This window comes from Lampetra fluviatilis, chromosome 2, assembly GCF_964198595.1.
Source record: "Lampetra fluviatilis chromosome 2, kcLamFluv1.1, whole genome shotgun sequence".
Classification (NCBI taxonomy): domain Eukaryota; kingdom Metazoa; phylum Chordata; class Hyperoartia; order Petromyzontiformes; family Petromyzontidae; genus Lampetra; species Lampetra fluviatilis.
The window spans coordinates 12034132-12056086 of record NC_136276.1 but is presented as its reverse complement, the minus strand read 5'-3'; the positions used below and the strand labels follow the sequence as shown (position 1 = coordinate 12056086).

Sequence of the window (21955 nt, the reverse complement as noted above, 5' to 3'; positions counted from 1 at the left end):
TCAGTGGGTTGATCATGACTGATAACGATAGTGAAGACTTGGAAAAGTTTAATTTCCCCCGTGTCCAGGAGAGGGTGCTCGTGTCGTGACGGCGAATGCGAGTGCGACGCAAGGCACTTTCAAGGCACGCCAGCCTGCAGTGGTTTCAGTGAAATTCAATGTCAGCAGCTGAACCTGCATTTGTTCGGTCGAGCACAAGGAGGCAGTGCCCGTTCGCTCTGTGTCTCACACAGTGGCCGTGTTAGTTGCGCCTAGCTGGGTCCATGTGAGGTAACAGCAGTGTTTTTAGAGTTAGCTGGGCCCATGTGCGGTAACAGCAGTGTCTTTAGAGTTGCCTGACTAAGTCGCATAAAACTAAAACTTACTTTTTTTATTTTACCAGATAAGGCCCACTGAGCTTTATAGGGCTTATTTAAAAGAGACCCAGCCACAAAGCATCGCACAACAAACTGGCTTATTGTGTTGGGATTTATAGCAGCCAAATACTCTAAACGCATGTTTCTAAATATGTAGGGAAAAACCGGAGGACTCAGATAAAATTTCACACGACCATGGTGAGAACATGCAAATTCCAAATATACAGTGGCATCAGGGTCAGAATCGAACCCACGATCTCCTGCATATCAGGCAAGGGAGTTAACAGCTCACCACTGCGGCACATGCATGGGTTGGGAGGGCCCAGTCATGAAGACTTCGTGTTATGGGATGACAAACTAAGGCAATTTGGTTATGCGTGAGAGTGAAGTTGTTGGCACTGGACTTGGCAGCTGTTACATCAACATGGATGGATGTCTTCACCTAGCAGCGAATGATGAGAGTAGCATAACGTAGCAGTAAAAAAACACTTTTATATGACATATATTACATATAAAACGGTGCATGAATTAATGATTGTAATTTATTCTTATACTTTTGGCACACGCATCGATCATGCGCGTGAGAATCGATTGATGATGGACGAAAATGAAATGCAAATGATATGCTCATGTTACAATTAGGGGTCATGTAGCGAATACAATTATACAACTGATGGATAAAAATTAGAAGCAATACTATTGAGACAATAACATCCAGGCAAGAGAAAGTTTATTCTTTAATCATATAACAACATATTTGTGACAATTGATACAATTTTTGAGGGTTAAATTGTTTTAATCAAAATTATCATCATCATAATGATCTATCCACCTCTGGATGAAGGCTTCCCCATTATTATCCCAACCCTCGCAGTCTTGCAATGAACATGAGCCGATCTCTTCATTCCATCTCCATCTCTGCGGAGGCCGACCCCTCGGGCTTCTGCATTGCTTTGGTTGCCATTCCGTCACCAGCATCGTCCATCGGCAATCATTTCCTTCTGCCCATGAGGTGTCCACTTACTTTCCTTAACAGTCAACACGGAGTTTTTCATTTGCATTCGTTCTCTGATCCATGTGTTTCTCTCTCTGGATCTCAGGATAATTCACAACATCCACCTCTCCATGCCTTTTTTTCTGCATAGCTTTCAGCCTTTTGTACCATTTCTTGCAAGTGCCCATGTTTCTGATCCATATGTCAAAGTAGGTAATGTGCCATGTTTGAATATTTCAATCTGTGTTCAAGCACATAGTTGTGTTGCTTTTCTTGATCAAATTCAGCTTTCCAAAGGCTCTGCACCCTGCTCTTGTTTGCCTCTTTATTTCATTATTTGTATTCACATCTGATTTCAACAGTCTTTCCAGGTGTACATGTGTCCTGCTGTGCTCTTCCAGTGGCGTAGATGCAACAATTGTTTCCTTGTGTTTGGAGAACTTTCTGCAAGTAACTTGTGTTTGGCTCATACCCATCTTAAGCCTGATAGTGCAGCCCTGGATCTTGATATCGTTAAGTTCTTCAGTCATTCCCTGTAATTAATTTCTATTGGTTGTTATAATGACTACGCCATCGGCGTATCTGAGGCGATTAATACCCTCTCCCATTGATGTATACGCGTTACAATTTTAGTAAAACGTCTTACAATGTTGGTGAGGGTGTATCTCCTTGCCTGACTCCTCATCTGATTTGCATTTTGTTACTTTACACACGCAATCTTAGTGTGGCAGCCATTCACAATTGAGCGATTGCCTTTCTGTTTAAACACAGAGGGAATAAGTCCGCTAATTGTGTTACATCTGGTCCCACTTTATAAACGATTACCACAGTTAATCATTCTATCTAGTGCGGGAGCATTCCCTCTTCTTATCCTACAGAGGGCATTGGTTAATTTTCCAAAGTGTACCATCTGCAATTTCTTCTTCTTTGAAAAAAAAAGATTGATTTGGTGCATATATGATTATTTTGTATGCAGATCTGCAAGGAAATGACTACAGTACTAGCTTTACAATTATGTCGCTATCATGGCCGATGGACAAGAGTGGTATCAGAATAGCAGCCAAAGAAGGAAACATATCCAGGAGAGAACATTCCCAATATGGAGATGGAGAGATACGATCAGTTCATGTGCAAGAGCGAGATGGATTGTGGTATTGCAGCACTGCACGTAATGGCGTAGGTGTGGGGGACCCTTTCACCCAGCAGTAAATAAAGTATGGGTCATGTTGATGAACGTTTAATGAAGTTTGTTAAGAATATCACGGCATTACAGTGCAGGCATTAACCACCACCACCACCACCATAGCTGCCTCATTCATATGGATGAGAAATACAAAACGTACATTGAAAGGGACTATACAAACCTTATATTAATGTAACAGCTGATGAAACACAAAATACCATGGAAAAAATATAAAAGCACTATATCTTCATAATTAAACGGAAAATGACTGGAGAAAAAGCGTTGAATCGGAATATTTTGAAGTTCACGGCTTAGTAGCAAGGGGGTGCTGTGTTGTCATGGGTGCGCTCCCATGTATTTGCGCGCTCTAATGACAGGATGTACTTTGCTCGGTGGTAATTGCTCTCTACAACATGTGCGGGGGTTGTTTTGAAGAGTCGCGGACATACGTTGGAAGCAAATGGCAGGAAAGTCTGCCATCAAGGGATCGAGTGAAAAAAAGAGTACGGGGTTGTAATGGTCGCCTTTTAAATAATGTTTGGAAAAATGGATTATGACTTATTTTGGTAGGCAATTGATGTCATTGTGTACTACAAAGTTCAATATTGGGTTTTAAAGATTACACACCACCTATATATTACACATGTAGGTGGTGTCTCAAAGTAAAATAGCACCATTTTATACGTGGAAAAGTAATTCCATATGTTCTTGAAGTTGCAAGACAAAAGTCACATTTGATGGAATGGTTTCATACATCAGAGTATTCCCATCAATGCTGGCTGTATATTGGCGAAAGCAAGTTCAGTGATTTGCGTAAATATTCAAAAATATCCACGATTGTATGTGAACAATGTGAACATATTGTTGTTTGAAGGGTATCACAGGCTTGAATAAAGAGACATGTCCAGCAGGTAATGCTTCCCAGCAGTGGTTAGCTTCATTCTCATGTCAATGCGTTTATGCTCAGTGGCATGAAATTAGTTCCATATATGGTAAAAAAAAGGGTTTTATAATTTAATGTTGCATCACCATGGTTTGGATAAGTAAGATTATGTACTTCAGTCTATTGCATGAATTTCTATTTTAATGGAATACTTGACACCTTCAAAAGTACATTCTGTGTTTCTGCTGTTTTCAGTGATTTAGAGTAAAAAATATTCCCATGCCTTGCTTAATGGGAAACTGAAATACCGTATCAATCAGAGATATGGCCTTGCCAAGGCAGCAGCGTCTGCAGAGGTACAAAAAAAACGGTCTGTGCAAGCAGCAAAGGTGAAGGAGATTCCAGTGTATGGTTTACAGTACACAGGAAGGGAACTTCTTTCCTCCGTGCAATCTGAAAAAAAACATTCCCTAAAATGGTGTGGCACTGTGAGGCACTGGTGGCTAAAGCTCGCCTTTTCTGGCTATGACTTGGCACTGGCGTAACAAAAAAAATTCCGAGCCAGCTGAAATATGAAATGTTTGAAAGAGACTGGAAAGTTTTTCTACTTGCTTTAAAAGGACACAAATTCAATGCATTTACAAGAGTGCATGGTGACCTTATCTGTCTGCTCAACACCCCTGAGTTTAAATAACTGCAGAAAAACTGCGTCTTCTTTTTGTTCCTATATTAAAACCATTAGACCATTAGCGCCCTGACTTTTTCTCAGTGTGACGCGGCTACACTGCTCAATGGCAGTTTGATTTTTTTACCGTGAATTGCGTTGAAAATGACACAAAAGCGTACACCTTTCACATTCTTTGGAAAAAAATGAAATGGGCATAGAAAAAGATAAATCTTTCCTAATCCAAAGTAGTGTGTGCATTATTGATATGATATCTAAACATAATTAATCTTGGGTTTATTAATGGTAACATTTGTTTCAATAACGTTCAGTGGATGGCAGAAATGCAGTGGGGCAGGGAGTGACACATTAAGAAGGTCGACGTCCATCAGCGATGCGCTGCACCAACAATGGTGGTGACCACAAGAGTTGTCGCTAACAAACACCGTCCTCTTTCTAGATTTGAAGCTTTCGTGACTGCAAGGATTCATATTCTTAGGTTTTTTCGGTAAAGTCACGTAGGTAAAACATTAAAATTAATGAAAGTAAAATAAAATAAAAATCACGACGTTTCTTGTCACCAGGGTCAACCGTGAGATCCATCAAAGAGCATTACACTGGTCAACAAAAAACAATTTCGGGCCTGGACTTTTGCAGCTGTTTTAGACTAATTTCAGGGTGCTGATTCCAAATCTGATCTCAGATTTGCTCTATCACATCTGATTTTTATGCTATCGGCATACCCCATTTTTATTGATTTTACCCGAAATTAACTCTGTCACTTATGATTGCAAGTTGTTGCGAGTCAGTGGTGCTGTATTTTTAGAATAGTGTGTTTATAATATCATTTTATGTAGATATCCACATTTATTTAATATTTTTCTTCTGCAGTTTTTATTGAAAATGCAATATTTGATATCTTAAAAACCTGACAAAACTGATGCCAGATTTGGAATCAGCACCCCAAAATTACCTTAAAACCGTTGGAATACCTTATGCCAGAAAAAGTGTGTTGACCAGTGAATTATTGCTGCTGATATCATATGTGTTTCCACCCCAGTCACGCATTGGGATACAAGGATGGAATTCGCATTATAAATTTGAATTAGTATACCATGTGCAAATAAAAAGCTATTCATTAGATTGTATGTTGTTACTGACCAATGCGTCCTAAGAAGAAAGTTTTCAATGAGTGTCGTGCCAGCAGTGACATGGATCAGAAATGTGGAAATTAGCAAAGGCAATGGAACAAAAGCTGAGAAGTACACAAAGAAGCATGGCGAGAAGCATGCTGATTGCATGCTAGATTGAAAATAATTTCTTTAGAACTTTTTTTTACGTGTTTAGTTTGTTGTCCTTCCCGCACATCTCTGATTAGTATGGTTGGCAACGTACGGTGCGAAAGAAGTGTAACATATTTACTTGGAATCGCACTAAGAAACTGAAAGAAGGACGCATGAATCAGGGAATAAGCACCAATTCTAGAATTCATATTGAGAGTGAAAAAAAAATGGGTTTGGGCAAGGCACATTGCTAGATGGGATGATGGCCGATGGACGAGACTGGTGATTGACTGGCTGCTGAAGGAAATAACGCGTCGGAGATGGAGGGATGACATTAGTTCATATACAGGAGTGAGATGAATGGTGGCGTCGATAGATCCCGAGGGATGGCGTCAGCATGGGGAAGCCTTGATCCAGCAGCGGATAGACAATGGCTGATGATGATTTCATTAAAACGTACACATTTCTATTTGAACGCCGCACGTTTGTTATGTAAAATGATTATCGTTTTGTTTTTAAAAACTAGATGAAATCGAGGATAAGATCTTAAGCACGTTCCTGTTACCGGGCATGTGTGGCGTGTCGCGCCCGTTCCAGGTGAGAGGGAACCCCGAGCCGCAGGTGCTGTGGTTCAGGAATGGGCAGCCGCTGGCAGCGGGGGAACACTTCCGCGTCGAGCGAAGCTCCAGGGGCGCCTTCAGCCTGGAGGTTGTGGGCCTCGGGGAGGACGACTCCGGCAAGTACCTGTGCGAAGCGAGGAACGAGGCTGGGACGAGGCAGATCACGGTGGAGCTCAAAGTGGAAGGTGACGATCAGCGTTTGACGCGACACGATGAGAGCGTTGCGGCTTGTTCGGGTTCGTGTGTTCTGTGTGGTGACGTGGGGAGTGGGAAGACCACGGTTAGCGAGCCGCGCTACGAACCCGGCAACCCGAGGTCGATTCCCGCTCACCGGTCCTGGGCCTCTCCTCGGTCAACTCAGCCTCATATGAGTACCTGGTACGGTGTGTATACATCGCCACTTAGGAGAAAAAGGCGGCTGGGTGTAGTGTTCGTCATGCACCCCATCGTGTTCCTTGCCAGCCTCCATAGGTGCTCGCTAACAGCACTTGCCTCAATAGTCTGGTAAGGCTATACGGGGGATTTTGTCTTTGTATAGGTTTGTGTGCGTGTGACGTGCACTTATTGAAATCCTCCAATTATCGAAACGAAATTTACGATTCATCGATTCATCATCGACGCTGCATATCTACTTTTGGATGTTTTTCTTCTTCCTCCAGGTTGTGATGCAGAAAAGAAATCCCTCGTGGCCAGTGCCAAGTTATCCAGGTACCTGATGCGTGGCACCATTACAGCGAGTGGTAAAAAAGGAAACTGACCAAAACGAATATTTCTATGTTGCAAATAAAAAAATTTTTAAGTGAGAAATGTATGACACTTTAACCAGAGGTGTCTTTGTCAATGTACGTCTTTGTTCTGTCATCCTGACAGATTTCCAATTCCACCGGTGGAGAGCAGGCCAAGTATTTGGGGAGAAAGCCCTCCGAAGTTTGTCAACAAGCCCTCAAGGGCTGTAGTGCGAGAGGGACAGGGTGGAAAATTCAACTGCAAAATCACTGGACGACCGCAGCCCCAAGTCACCTGGAAAAAGGTGTGCGGTCGCCTTAAATGCACTTTGTTTATCCCTTGTTACTTAAAGAATGATGCAGTAGTCATTCTTTACAGCCCTTTGAAAATCAATTGCTGGATGAAGGCATCCCCATACAGTTCATTCATGGAGGTTCTGTGAAAAAACCTCAATACTGGTCAGCATGATGTTAGCCATGGCTTGAAATCAAACAGGTGGGCAGGGTCACAGGGCAACGTGCTGACCACTACTCCCCTGCTCCCCCCTCTCCTCTTATGCCTTGCAAGGATTGTCATTGTGCAATTAGCATCGGGTAACTCCATTGCTTGCTCAAACGTCAGCTCTAAAAATTGCATGTCTATGATTGTGCCTAGGGAGACACAGAGCTGCACAATGATGGGCATTTCAAGGTTTACGAGAAGTCAAGTTTACACTTTCTGGAGGTCTTGGACGTGAAAGAGGAAGACTCGGGTGTGTACACGTGCACCATCACAAACTCAGCTGGGAAAGCAAGTGCATCGGCTGAACTGATCGTTCAAATTTCTAATGGTAAGGTTTTATCCAATAATAACTGCTGATTTAGATTACTCTTAACATGTATGTTGCCGTATTTTCTGTGCATGCACGGTGTTTCAGATGAAGGCTGGCTTATTTAAGTACAGAGTCGGTTGAGTGTTTTCCGTCATATTTACAGGTTTTCTCAGGGTTCTCAAATCACTTATGAATGGTAATGGAAAAGCATCCCAATGCAGGATCCTTCCGAAAAAGAATATTGAAACTCAGAGGCTGTCATGGGATTATAATACTCATTTGCATGTTTAAAAATATTTTTCTACTTTGGAATTTAAAGTGTGTTTAATTCGTCATGATCGATAAACTGCTGAATGATGGCCTCCCCACATCATCCCTGTATCTCATCACCTCACTCTTGCACATTAGCTCTATCACTCCATCTCTCATTGCGCAAGGAAACATGGTGAGAAGCATATTTTGAATTGCACTGAGAGACAGAGAGATGAACACGCGGATTCGAGAACACACGTAGGTTAATGGTCTTTTTCAAAGTGTTATGAAACACAAGTAGGCTCATGTAGGACATGTTGCTCGAACAGATGATGGCCAATGGTCAAGAATTATAATGGGGTGGCAGCCAAGGAATGAAAAACCTTCAAAATTATGTTCTCTGAGAAGATGGAACGATGGAATCATCTGGTGTCCAGAACCTAGGTGGATCATTATATTGTGGGATTGTGAGAGATGGTGGCAGCTTTGGGAGGTCTTCATCCAGCACTCGATTGACCATGGCTGGTGATGATGATGCTCAATCATTTTGGTCTCACTTCTTTGATGTCCACAGTTATTAGTCTGGCCGATGAGCTTTCCTTGATTTGTGTGATATAAGGCAGTGGTTACTTTTTCACATTGAACATTGGGAGCATCATCCTTATGTGTTCAATTGTGATTTGTTTTTCGGGGTATATGATTATTCGATTTTGTTCGCTGTAGATATTTGCATAGTTTTCCTTAACTAGATTAATGATTGTGTTTCATGAATTTCTTATGGATCCATCTTCTTGTCTCAAGGCTACAACCCATTGTTATTTGCCCATCATCAACTTCATTTGTAATGCTTTCATGCTCCCATTGCTTGTTAAGACATTTTAAAATGTTGTGTTTTGTTCCGCATTTTTAGTTTGTCTTTTATTTATAATGGTTTTGCAGAGTTATGTGAATTATTTATTTTGTTTGGCATTTTCATAATGTATAATATCTTATATCACACATAATTAAGTGCATATTGTAATACTTCATTATAGTGTATTGTTTGTAAAGCAGCTTTATATTGTTTTCAGAGCCTCCATCTGTTTTGAAACCTCATTTGAATGTTCAAAAATCATCCACTGAGTAAGTGCTGATTCTTTTATGGATTTTATTAAAAGTGGGTTGCATGTTCGAATTCCTTTTTTTTTAATGAAAGTTGGGAACCACTCAAAATATTGTAGAAATTATTTGGCAATATCTGCTTATACGTGTCAAACATGATATAGAATGATTTACAATTGCTCTTTTATATTTGTTTTGTAGTAGGTTGTGACATTTGTCACGTACATTAAGTGGAATACAATTATATTATTTGGGTCTTTCAGTAAAGTCACGTAGATAGGTTCATAGAAAATAATACAAAATCACAAAAAACTCTAATGTTTCAATCGCAACACAAGCGTTCGTCATCAGGAAGAGTTGTTATACTCCAAAACATGGCTACGAAAATGTTAAACACATGGTATATCTTGAATATATATGTTCTAGGTTGACTCTTCAGGTGACAAATAAGAAAGAGATCAACACAGAAGAGGCTGAATCCAAGAAACAAACGATGAAAGTTGTCACCCAAGAGGTGGCAGAGAGGAGAGAGGCAGCACCAATGGAAGCCAACAAAACGCCATCTGCTGCGATGGAAATGAAGATGACAAATGAGCAACTGTTAAGGAGTGCAGACCGAATTAAACCAGCGTCCAATGTGTTGCAGAAAACTGAGTTACCCGCACAGCCAGCTGAGAGGAAATCAGCCTTCCAGAAAATACAGATAAAGTCTCTGGCTGTGAAAGAGACAGAGACAAAAGCATCAATACCGGATGTGGTGAGGAGGAAAGAGAGCGGTGGAAATGAAGGTGTTGCTGCTGATCTGCCACAGGTCAACCCGGCAGGGCTATCAGGGATAGATGTGAAGTCAACAGTGTCAAAAGAAATGGGAAGAGGCGCAGTGGTGGCAGTAGCGACAGAGACAATGGAGCCACCGCCCACGGGGCTTTTTGAGAGAAACGAAGCAGCATCTAAGAAGTTGCCAACACTTACGATGACACAGAAGGACGCTGAGAGAAAGGTTGCCGTGCATAAAGAAGTTGAACAGAAGCCACTTGAGAGAAAGAGGGTGGAGTCCAAATATGTCGCCCCAAAAGATGTGGCAAACAAAAACGCCCCGGCAGAGATGACGATGACAGGAATGGCCTTGAGGGAAGAGTCTAAGAAAGAAAACAGCATGGGCCCGGTGTTCACTCATCCTCCACAGTCCCGCGAGGTCACACAGGGTCACGAAGTCGCATTCAGCTGCAGAGGCGAGCCACACTTGCTTACCCTTCTCGCACATGGCATGTTTACTTTACTGCAGTAGCGTGCAAGCTTTATTTGTTTTTGATAAATACCGTAATTGTGTTTTTTTTGGATATCACTTTTCCTATTATCTGTGCAATAATTAGCCAATAGTTGAATTCATGTTATAGAAACATTCCCACTTTTAGGGAAGTGTGGTCAGTCCACTTTTAAAAGTGCATCGTTGAAGCTGTGTATTTTCTAACCCCCATACAGTGTCAGGAATCCCAAAGCCAGCTGTAGAGTGGTCAAAGGATGGCGTCGTAATAAAAACAAGCGAGAGGTGGGAGGTCGAGGAGAACCAAGGTGGCCATCAGTTGGTCATCTTCGATGTGCAGAAATACGATGGAGGCGCCTATGCATGTGCAGCTAAAAACAGTGACGGGAAGGCAACAAAGGCCACCTTCACACTCATTGTCAAAGGTGAGATGCACACACGTGAATTTCTTCGATAATAATAGAAATATTTATAAATCCATCTTTCAAAGTCAATAAATTATCAGTGAATCTGTTGTCATGTAAAAGAAATACAGATCGGGTTTCAGGAAAGGCCTCGTCGTTAATGCATTTAGTGGTTGTTTTTGTGACGGTATTTTATACAGACAGGTTTACGATTACTTAAAACCGTGGCTCTTCGTTGGCTGGTGTGACAGACGCAGACCAGGCGCCCGGTTTCTCTGCCCCGTTGGTGGCATGTGCTGTTGAAGAGCAACAGGAATTCACTCTGGAGTGCCACGTGTTGGGGAAGCCAGAACCTTCGGTGACTTGGTTAAAAGATGGTCAGACCTTACTGCAGATCCAAACAACACATTCAATTGCCCCTTTCATCAAAAGCACTGCACATTCGCCGTATGAACATAACAAGGGTTGTTGTTGCTTTTGCCATTGTTGCAGACAAGCCTGTCAACAGTGCAGTAATGTCTTGCCGTGATGGATACTGCACTCTTTATGTCGGAGCTGCTGGCCTGGACGACGGGGGCGTGTATTCGTGTCTAGCTGAGAACCACCTTGGAAAGGCCTATTGCAGTGCCACAGTGATAGTCCGAGGTAATGAACCCGACAGATTCAAATGCATACGCAGCTGGAACTGATCCACGTGATTCAATCGACTGCCATTAGGCGTCTAGTCTTGTAGATGATTGCTGTTAATAGGATTGTGCTTTGTGAGGCTAAAAAAAAACATGCATCCAGTTGGTTGCATTCGGGGCCGGGATTAACCATAAATGGAAGCTGATTAGTACAGTAACCGGCGTATCGAGGCCAAGACACAAGCTGCAAACAGCACTGACTTTGGGAGGTTGGATAGATTCAGCCATTAAAGGATGTGAGTTTTCCACGTCACGAGGTTGTTTTTTTCGTAAACAAAAATAGCCCTGGTGTAAATGTTTGGGAAAGAACAGCTCTCGTTAATGGCCTGCAGTTTTGTGGTCCACGTGAGTGACAATGAGGAAAAATCCACTCGTTTGCCATGCCTGCAACGGAAAGGTAAGACAGTTGACCATTAATTTGATGCTTGGCATAACTCATACGTTTGTACTCGCCAAAATGTAACAGTGCCCAAAAATGCATTTTGGGAAATAAAGTTTGAGTTTTATCAGATGTGAATGAAAGGACATTAGCTGTTATGCTACTTTTGGAAGATGAATATTTTACACGGAAAATGTTACAATAAATATTTGTGGGTGCGTATAATAACGTTAAGTAAAAACTGGAATAGATTGCGTTGCCAATAGCCTTTAACAGACTGTTGGGGCAAGTGCTGTTTGCGAGCACCTATGAAGACTGGCACGGTACACGAAGGGGGTGGGTGGCCAGCACCACGCCCGACTGCCTTTGTCTCCCTAGTGGCGATGTTTACACACCCCTGCGAACCCACCACGCATCTACACACGCAAACAAATCCATTTGTTTTATGTCCACGGTGCCCTTGTAGAGCCACGGAGGAGGACGAGCCGCAGGAACGAGGAAAAGCCGGCAGTCAAGCAGTCGCCTCCCGTGTTTGTGAAGGGACTTTGTGACCTGCAGGTGATGGACGGCAGCGAGGTCCATCTCACTGTCAAAGTTGCAGGTACAATTCCAATGCCTCGTTCACCACGACACAAACAACAACAAAGACATAAATACCCCCCCCCCCCCCTCGTATAGCCTGGACAGACTGTTGGGACAATTGCTGTTAGAGGTCGCCTTTGTCTCCCTGGTGGCAATGTTTATACACCGCACCAGGTACTCATTTGAGGCTGAGTCGACCTAGAGGAGGCCCAGGACTGGTTCAAATAATCGCAACTGATGTTGGCCGTGAGTGTCAATTTTTTTAAATGCACATCCTACCATGTCATCCTCCTTTATGCAAGTGTGGTCTTCCAGGAGAGGCCGGGTTTTTGGCACATATTCTATCAAGCCTTCACCACGCACTTCTGCAGACATCTTCAGGGGTTGCGGATGCCCGCAGGAGTGCATATTGATTGAGTTGAATATGCCCTCAGTGACTCGCGACGAACGTTTGAGAGACGTTATGCTCAAACCGCGGCCCAACATGGAAAACCGCACTCGGATTACGGGTGTCTGCGAAAAACCGACGTCCTGACACGAGGAGGTTTAATTATATATTTTCGTACGTGTCATTTCAGCAATTCCTCCAGCAGAGATAGTTTGGCTGCACAATGGAAATGAAATCAAGGAGTCGGAGGACTTTGTGTTGGAAAGCAAGGATGACGAACACACCCTGCACATTCAGGAGGTCTTTCCAGAGGACACAGGCTGCTACACGTGTGAAGCCTGGAACGAGGCTGGGCAGGCTCAGAGCCAGGCCTTGCTCACCGTGCAGGGTAAGACTCCGAGCACCCATCAAGCACATATGACCTTCCAGTAAGAAATTATCCAGATGAGTCAGACGTGGGGAAACCTGCAAGTTGTAAAATGTATATCACCAAAATGTAAGTGTGAATGATGAACTTCCTGTGAACTGTATGGAGTAATGTGGATCTCAACCATGTCACTTATTCGTGCAGGATTGTATCACTATTATTTTTTAGTTATAGCTCAACTGGTCATGAGTCCTCGCTCTCCCTTTGTCAACGCACACTGACCAGCGTGATGAAGTATGGTCAAAGGACCCTTTTGAGGAACATGGCATGGGGAGGCCTGCATCTAGCAGTAGTTTGGCAAAGAGCTGTTATTAATCATGCAGCTTTCACCAAAATGTGATCAAGCTGATAAGATTGCTGCTGTGGGAAGGAAGGCATTAATCATCGATATTGAAATTAGTTTTGGAGATTGTTAATGATTCCATGTTTTATTAGAGCCATGAGTTTGCCACTAACTCTGAACACAACGTTTTAAATCAACAAATCTTTAGCTATGACACAAAAATGCCAGGCTGTACGTTTGGGTAAAGCGCAGTGATGCACGTCTGATTTTTTTATGGCTCATCCGGGCCCTTCAAAAACGACAACAACAACGCACAAGCAACACTTACTTGGTGAGAAATACGATGGCTGTTCATTGTAATATATGGTCATGTACAGCCCTCTGTCAATCCACTACTGGATGAAGGCCTCCACACACCTCATCTATTCTTCACCTCCTCGGTGAAGGGGAGTGCCCAGGACCAGTCTAGATATCACTCGACAAGTGATGAGCCGTGTTCAGGAATTGAACTCGGATCTTTGGGTTTGTATGGGCGCCCGGGAGCCACTGCACCATCCCCCCCCCCCCACCGCGTGCATTCACACTCACAAAGACACCAAAACAGCTGAAATGTCTGCTTTGTTATTTTATGATGTACACACACAAACACGAGGCAAACAAAACAAGTTGAGAGCTATATACAAATTAAAAACATACCTCGTGCTAAATTCAACTCAGACTAGAGTAACACGATATGATGAAATAACTGTGGCTAATAGAAAATTAATGGAAGCCAGTGCATAGTTTAGGTCCCTTTGTTCTCAAAATGTCAAATTTGCCACTGACGCTGTAGTTACGCATTTCATAACCAGTAGATAAGACCAAATCACTTTCAGATACACTCAACCTTGTCAGCGTTGTGAAGCGAAGCAGGTTTGTGTTGTGAGATGGCTCAGAGATGGCAGCCTGGAGGAGTGTAACTCCCTCATACGGCGATAGTCGCATATATTGAAGCATTATGCCCTCGTGTTTATGGGTCTTCTGTGGGAACTTTGGTGTCCTTCCACTTGCGAAATACTCATTCGTGACATTGGCCAAACATTCCAAATATTCCAGGACCCTTTGAAAGATTCCCAAGTTTCGGCAAGGCTTTACTTGGTGTGTGATTTGCATCACGACGATAACTTTGTGTGGGTGAAGATTATTTGGTCAAGATGCAGCCCTGCAATTGCGGGCCCATGCCCCCAACTGGTGGAAGGACCTCCTCTAGCGGGAGATCCAATTGAAAACTGACAACCTCTAGATTGTACCAGTGTGCTAACCATTACACTACAGCAGCTTCCAGTGTTTAATTATATGTGTATGGGGCTAGTCGTTAAAGAAAATAGAGCCTCTTTATTTAAAACTGGTGATACTATAACAATAATGCACAGAATACAGAATATTATAATGTGTACGTATACCATTTCAATATTCTATTTTTATCGTATTAAAATTTACACACCATTCATGTACTTGCTTGTGTTCTACGCGCAGCAGTTTAGAATGTTCTTGTGGAATGCATATATTGCAATACTTGACTCGCGGTATTTTCAACACGTGTATAATGGCGCAGTTAACATTGATATTGGTTTAAAGGAAGACGGCCACATACATTGTATAAATGTCACATTCTTTGGTGCCAACAACTGGAAAATTATATTCAGCAGTGTTATGAATAGGGTCCCGTACCGTTAATCCAATTAAGGTCACGATCCCCACAAAACATAAAAATAAATACGCTTTGGTCGTGTTTATAACATCTCACTAATCTGATCTAACCTGCCTTTGACCCCCATGCATCACCGGCTGTCGTGAACCCTCCACCGCCGCTGCTGTTGCTGCTGCACTGTTTACAGAGCCCCAGGATGGCGTGCAGCCCTGGTTCATCAGCAAGCCTCGGCCGGCCGTGGCGGCGCCAGGGCAAAGCGCTCTGCTGTCGTGCGCCGTCGCCGGCGATCCTTTCCCCTCCGTCTCCTGGCACAGGGACGGGCGACTGCTGTCGACGGGAGGCGACACCGTTTTGCAGCGGCATGGCGACGTCTTCTCCGTGGTCATGCACAACGTGTGCCCCGAGCACACGGGGCTCTACGAAGTCAGAATCCAGTACGAGTCCCTCTCCCTCGTGTGTGAACCCGCTCCGTGAGGCGCCGTTTGTAAACGCGCACCTCCGATTAGCACGGTTGGCTACGTACGGTGCGAAAAAAATTCAGCATGCGTTGCCCTTTGGTGGTTTTTCTTTCGACTCTGACGGACTTAGGTGAAGATTTATCTCAATAGTGTCCGCTCACGTGTTACCATCAAAGTTAACAAATTTATGAACTCGAAGGGCAAAGCCTCAAAATCTAAGATAGTGATGTGCCTCCACGTTTCTTTGCCGTCTTGCAAATACTTATAAAAAATTAGGTGAAATGTCTTTTGCGTATAATGCTCCTCATACACTTTTATCCAAAATGCACCTGATCCAGTCAGACCTCGGAGGCTAATCGGTGCCTCGCCTGGACAGTGATTGGATGGGCAACCATCAATCGCAACAACAGGTGTAGTAGGCATTGTGAACAACATGGGGCAGTCCAGCAAAACCCATTTATTGTGTAATCCCTCCACATGTTAACCAACCCGCACTGACCAGCGTGGTGAAATATGGTCAAATAACCCTCACCGCCTGTTTAGCATGTGGAGGCCCTTATCCAGCAGTGGATTGACAAACGGGCTGTGCATGCTCCTCCTACATGGAATGACATTGTCGCAGTATTACAACGAGAAATAATAATGTGCATGTCAGCTTTCAGCGCTGGTCTAATGTTTACACATGGGGATTTGTCTTTCATTCGGACTGATGTATATACGAACACTTGATATTGCCGCTGCCAAATTCATTAAATATTAAGTCATTGTTTAATTTTTAATTAATCTTACAGTGTCTTATGTCTTGACATATGTGTTATTTTATAGTTATTTCGTTTTAATCATTGTTGCTGTCATTTTATCAGTTGCGTCTGTACAGATAATAGCAATGTTATTACTTTACAATGAAAAAAGTGAGTCAAGTAAAAGTCAAATGGGCTCCATGCTCATGGGCGATGCTGAGCTCCTTCAGGGTTTAGAGACAATGGGCAGTGGTGCAATTTACAAGTTGCAGTGGTGAAGCAGATTAAAAATACCAAACATATTCCATTGGCTCGCAACTCTTTTTGTAGTGGGAAATAATACTAAGGAAGCTTTAACAGCACGTGTATGTGCTTTTACACATTTTCCAAATTTAAAGCAATACAAATAATAATGTTTAGCATTTTGTCAATCACATGGAGGTTGTTTGACCATACTTCACCAACTTTGGCCAATGATGTTCGCCGTGGCCAGGAATCAAAATCAGGTCACTGGGTTCATACCGCAGTGTGGTAACAACTGCACCTCTCTTCCACCCCTTATCTAATTTATGCAGTGATTAATGGCCAAGGAGAGGTGTTTGTATTATCATTCGTTCCCGTTTGGGGAAATCAGCTGAAGAGGTTCCTTGCTCAGTGAGAAGCAAAGATGTGATATTGTATCGTTTTCTGCTAATGGACGTTGTAATACATTTCTGAAAGGTAAAACAATTCCTGAAATGTAAATGACCTGTTATATCCTTACATAAGTGGTGCTCTTCTCGCAACACAAAAATAAATCTTGCTGCAAGGATGAAACATGTGTTTATTAATAGCATAATTGATCGTTTTAGAATTCTACTTGGGAAATCTGAGTTTGGACTCATTAATTTACAAGTTCAATTTAGAGCAATCAGCTGCAATAAACGGCAACTGTACACTGCCTCTTACACCCGATGAAATATTTCAAGAATTTGGCCACCTATGGACGGAGTTTGTAAAAATATCATCAGTTTTGGAAAACATGCAGGGTTTGCCATGAAAATCGGCGTTTAGTGCGTGAGCATACTGTTGCTGGCCCAAGGGGACCAATTCACTAGTGAGATTAAATTACCTGCAATGTCTTTGCCCGTAATGCCCCAATTAAAGTTATTATCTGTCCTGTTTTTCTGGAAAATATTTGAAACAAAAACAGTGCCCTTCCGAGCTTTATTTAGCAACGGGACAAATACACCACCACCAGTTTTCCCCTCTATACTTGATGGAAAGATAAACTCTGGACATTCTCTAGCGCTGAAAACGAAGCCCCTGAGGGTAACTGTAAAGTTGGTTCTACATATAATCACATGTAGCTCAGGGTCCTGGGGCGGTGCAACTCTCCCCTGCCGATGACGCAGTTTGGGCAGAGAGAATGCGAGAGCGGGGCACTTTCCTCTTTCCCACAGTTTTGTGGAGGGCACACAAGCCAACTGGGAGGTCGCTTCATGGATCACTATCCATTGAGAGCTAATAAGCTGTCATGACTTATTTTGAGATTGTCATTCTGAGTTAGTTCCACTTTCCGCTTAATTGATTAAACCTGCATACAGTTAAAACCTGTGTTTGTACATGCTCGGGTAGGTCATTTTATTTTGAAATAAATGTAGAGTTGAATGATTAATTGCGATATTAATTTACATGTGTTTTTTGCTCTTCACAGAAACACTGTTGGCTCGTCAAACTGCACAGTATCGCTGGTGGTAAAGGAGGGTGGAGGCCCTGGCTCCGTACACCAAAGGTGGTAAGTGTGATATCAATTAAAAGTAATGCTTGATGCTGACAAAAATTCAAACACACTTGAGACGTGCGCTTTCATGCGGCGTGGTTACATTTCAAAAAGGGCTCTTAGCAGTCACCGGTAACCGATGCAAATTCAAGTTCGCTGCCTCTTTCCCAGTGTCTGGCTTTATTCATTTAAACAAACGTCACTTGGGAGTGCAGCCAGCTGGCTCCAGTTCACAGGCCAGCAATTCAACTGTGTGATCAAAACTCTTTTTGCCTTGTAGGGGAAGAGACTCGGAGAGCCTTTGCTCCAGCACAAACGTCAGGCAGAGCTGCAGCCCGAGTGGAGAAAACCCTGAACAGCAGTGGGAATGCAAGGGATCCGAGCCCGATCAGACAGACTTCCGAGGTGTTCTGCGCCGTAAGGTCCAAACAAAGGAGCGCTTGGAGGAGGTACAGAAACAGCAGGAGGCGGAGCAGAAAGACTTCCGTAGCGTCCTCAGTGGTGCGGCCAAGAAATCGAGCTCTACCAAGCACTCATCCGAAGAAGAGAGCCAACAAAGAGAGGCTGAGCAGCTGGACTTCCGTGGAAACCTTTCGCGACGAGTAAAGACAAAATCCCTGTGTGAAGAAGAGATAAAGGAACGCGAGGCTGAACAAGTGGATTTCCGAGCAACATTGGCCTGCAAGAAAGCCCCATCGCGTAAGCCACCACCTCCGGCGCCAAAACCCAAGCAACCAAGTTTTCGCCGGATACACCTACAGGATTGCGGTGATCCACCCGAGCAAGAGCCAGAGCAGTGTTCGTCGGAGTCGTCTCACCCTGGTTGCTTCTCTGGCTGTGGGAGCAGCAGCCTCTGCTCCGAGTCGGATCCACAGCACTGCCCCACGGAGTGCGACGTGCAGGACGGCCCCCGCTGCCAGAGTCGCCCGGCCTCGGCTCGCTGCTTGACGGAGTCTGCAGGCAGCGGAGGAGGAGGGATGGCATCTTCTAAGGGCTGTACGAAGGGTTCCAACGGGTGCTGCGAGACCGTGTCCCCCGGTGGGATCTCCCGGGGGGGTGGCGGTGGCGGTGGCAGTGGCGGCGACGAGCAGGCGCTGCCCGTGTTCACGGAGCCGCTGCGCGTGACACGGGTGCTGGACGGCGAGCGCCTCCAGCTGCAGTGCCGCGTGTCGGGGCGGCCTCCCCTCGTCGAGACGTGGAGCGTCGATGGAAAAGTCCTGAAACCCTCCAAGTACATAATGATCACTCAGAAAGGTACGGCTCGCCATACGCCTTGCTTTGCGTTTGTTTCCCGAAGCCTTGCTGTGTGTTTAAGATGTTCACGAAGAGTATGTGCTTATTTGTAATTTTGAGGCTCGTGAATGCCAATGCCACATGTTGAACAACAATTGTACGGGTTTGTTTTTGTAGGTGACCTTTGCTCTTTGACGATTGAAGAGGTTCTTCCTGAGGATGAGGGAAAGTACACATGCTCAGTCGAAAACCGAGCTGGAAAAGCACAGACATCGGCCATGGTCTACATAGATGGTAAAACTGTAGCTATTCGTGATCGTTGTTCAGGTTGTTCATTATTCAACCAGAGGCCACTCGGGGATGTAATTGCTTGTTCTACTGGATATGGAATGGACAAACGAAGATATATATACTCTGGTCGATGTCCACTTGAGAAAGTAATTTGTTGAGTCATGTCCGTGGCTCCTGTTTTAGATATCATCTTACCTTTTAAGTGATGTCCAAAGTATGAGTGATTTTTGTTATTTACATTTAAAAAATATATTTAATGTATACGTACATGGAAGTTGTCATTTATTTCAAATGGTGTTCATGTCCAGTTAAATGCAAAATGTTTCCTTTGTGTGTTACGTTATGCCATAAAATTAGCTAAAATGTTTACCTTAAATAATTATATAATGATTCTTATTTCATTGTACAGATCCAGCATGTTCAGTCAAGCCAACAATATCAAAACTAAAAACCAACGAACCCAAAACTCAAGTCAGTGCAGTCGAAAATGATGGTAAGTGAAATCGTTGCATCGCTCATTTGAATAAATATGGACATCTATTTTACAACGTTATTCCTTTTGTAAACTTAATTCATAATTTTACATTGCGAATGCATTCTCAGTTTCCCATTTCTCTGGAGTGTTTTGTCGAATGGAGAACCGCAACTTTAAACTGTTTATAAAGGCAGACTGCAATTTGCGGTGATGAAAGGCAGGCGAGTTATTTAATTGCTGACAGATAAATTACCCCACAGAGCCCTCTACTTCCTAGGTGTTTGTGCAGCTTCTTCTGAGCTGTCAGGACATACCACGCGATCCTGGTGGTTAGCGGCAGAGGTTTGCGGAAGCAGGACCACCAAGCTGGCCACAAACATTCATTTTGTGTCACGGTGTTGTTGTTGTTGTTGTGCAACGGCACTGTCACAGGCCCCTCTATGCACAAAGCTTCGATTAAATTGTGTATTTGGATTAATTTGTTTTAGATTTCAGTTTAAAACTAAATCATGAATCTACGCTGTTACCAGCTTACATTGCAATGTTTTCTTTAATGTTCATCAGGACCAGTCATTCCAAAAAAGAAACCCACTCCGAAGATTTCTGCTAAACCAGGTATTGTATATGTTCTATTATTCATGCATATTCTAAATTATGAATCATACACAGGCTGTTATGTGCATGTGTAATGTTGAGTTTCAATCTGTGTAGATGCAAAGCAGTCTACAGCGTGTGCACCACAGATCACACGCTTCCCTGAAGATATGAAGGTTCGAGCTGGTGAGATGGTGGATTTAATGTGCTCCTTTGAAGGCACGCCGCCCATCAAGGCTTCTTGGCTGAGGTTCAAAAAGGAGGTGAGGTCTTCAATGGATGTTAAAACTCCGTAAAATAATAAGTTGTTGATTGAAACTCTGTACCCGGCCAGAATACTGCACCTGGCCAGATATTGCTGTGGCCGAACACTTTACTCATGGTCCTCTGTGAGCGCCACAGCCTTGTGGCCATAAAATACTGATTTGTGGGAAATCAACAATGGTTGCCCTCTCAATAAAACAGCCCTTCGCCATAGGAATGATAATGTTTCCACGACTGACTGCACCACCAAGTAATCTGAACACTTCTCCATCCTTCTCTGAGCATTTGAAATGTTTATTCAACATGATTAACATTTCCCCAAACCTTCCTATGACCGGCGTGGTGAAGTGTGGTCGGTCAAACCGATGTGGCCGCGGTGAAGCCCTCATCCTTTGGTGGATTTCATATGTTTTTAAATTAAACTTGTATTGCTTTACAACCACTCGTAGAAGTGTGACCCTCTCCGTACGTAGCCTTTTAAAAAAAAAGGAAAACTTCCGCGGTGCTGGCTGACGTGATACAATCCAACGTTTTTGCACGCCAGATTGCTGCGGGTGGGCGGCTCAAGATCGAGACGAAAGACGCGAGCAGCAGGCTCACCATTTCCTCGTCCCAGCACAACGACTGTGGGTGCTACACGATGGTGCTGGAGAACAAGCATGGGAGCACCCAGGCGCTCGTCGGGGTCACTATCGTCGGTAGGAAGTGGTGCACAGCTGCCCTGTGGTCGCGCTGGGAGTACGCGAGCTTAGGGAAAGTTCAGGACACCCCCCACCCCGAGTGGTTCAAGAAACCCAGATTCATAAAAAAAAATAGGGGTGCAAGCAAAGATTAGCTCAAAAGTAATTTCGTAAGAACGATGAAAAGCTTGTGCTTTTAAAAACAGTTTAAAGTGATGTGAATTATAATTGGTCTATTCACGTAATAATTTCACACAACTGTGATATCATTAAGTTACATAGTGTTTGTAGTCACGTGATGCGTCCCAAGGTCATTTTTGCTTAGGTCAGCAATGGGCTAGCACTGCCACCACACCACGAACACCTCCGCGTGTGCATCGCATGAACGCCCGTGTTTGTTGACGAAAGGTGTGCTTGTAACAATATAATTGTTGGCAGCTGTATTTTAAATTGATGCCATAGTTATAGAATTTAATACAACA

At 43.6% G+C, this 21955-nt stretch overlaps 1 protein-coding gene across 3 annotated transcripts in view; it reads left to right on the top strand.

Moving 5' to 3' along the window:
• LOC144942591 (myosin light chain kinase, smooth muscle-like) overlaps positions 1-21955 on the top strand; it is a 56190-nt gene that overhangs the window by 24800 nt on the left and 9435 nt on the right. For all 3 annotated transcript variants that reach the window (XM_078869441.1, XM_078869440.1, XM_078869442.1), the window contains 19 exons: positions 5961-6168; positions 6643-6691; positions 6854-7013; positions 7364-7538; positions 8843-8894; positions 9300-10105; positions 10356-10562; positions 10793-10918; positions 11034-11186; positions 12073-12207; positions 12767-12964; positions 15164-15410; positions 17871-17951; positions 18217-19190; positions 19347-19463; positions 19870-19953; positions 20500-20550; positions 20647-20792; positions 21338-21491. In XM_078869441.1, the coding sequence (XP_078725567.1) occupies positions 5961-6168; positions 6643-6691; positions 6854-7013; positions 7364-7538; positions 8843-8894; positions 9300-10105; positions 10356-10562; positions 10793-10918; positions 11034-11186; positions 12073-12207; positions 12767-12964; positions 15164-15410; positions 17871-17951; positions 18217-19190; positions 19347-19463; positions 19870-19953; positions 20500-20550; positions 20647-20792; positions 21338-21491 (4123 nt within the window). The remainder of the gene's footprint in view (positions 1-5960; positions 6169-6642; positions 6692-6853; positions 7014-7363; positions 7539-8842; positions 8895-9299; positions 10106-10355; positions 10563-10792; positions 10919-11033; positions 11187-12072; positions 12208-12766; positions 12965-15163; positions 15411-17870; positions 17952-18216; positions 19191-19346; positions 19464-19869; positions 19954-20499; positions 20551-20646; positions 20793-21337; positions 21492-21955) is intronic.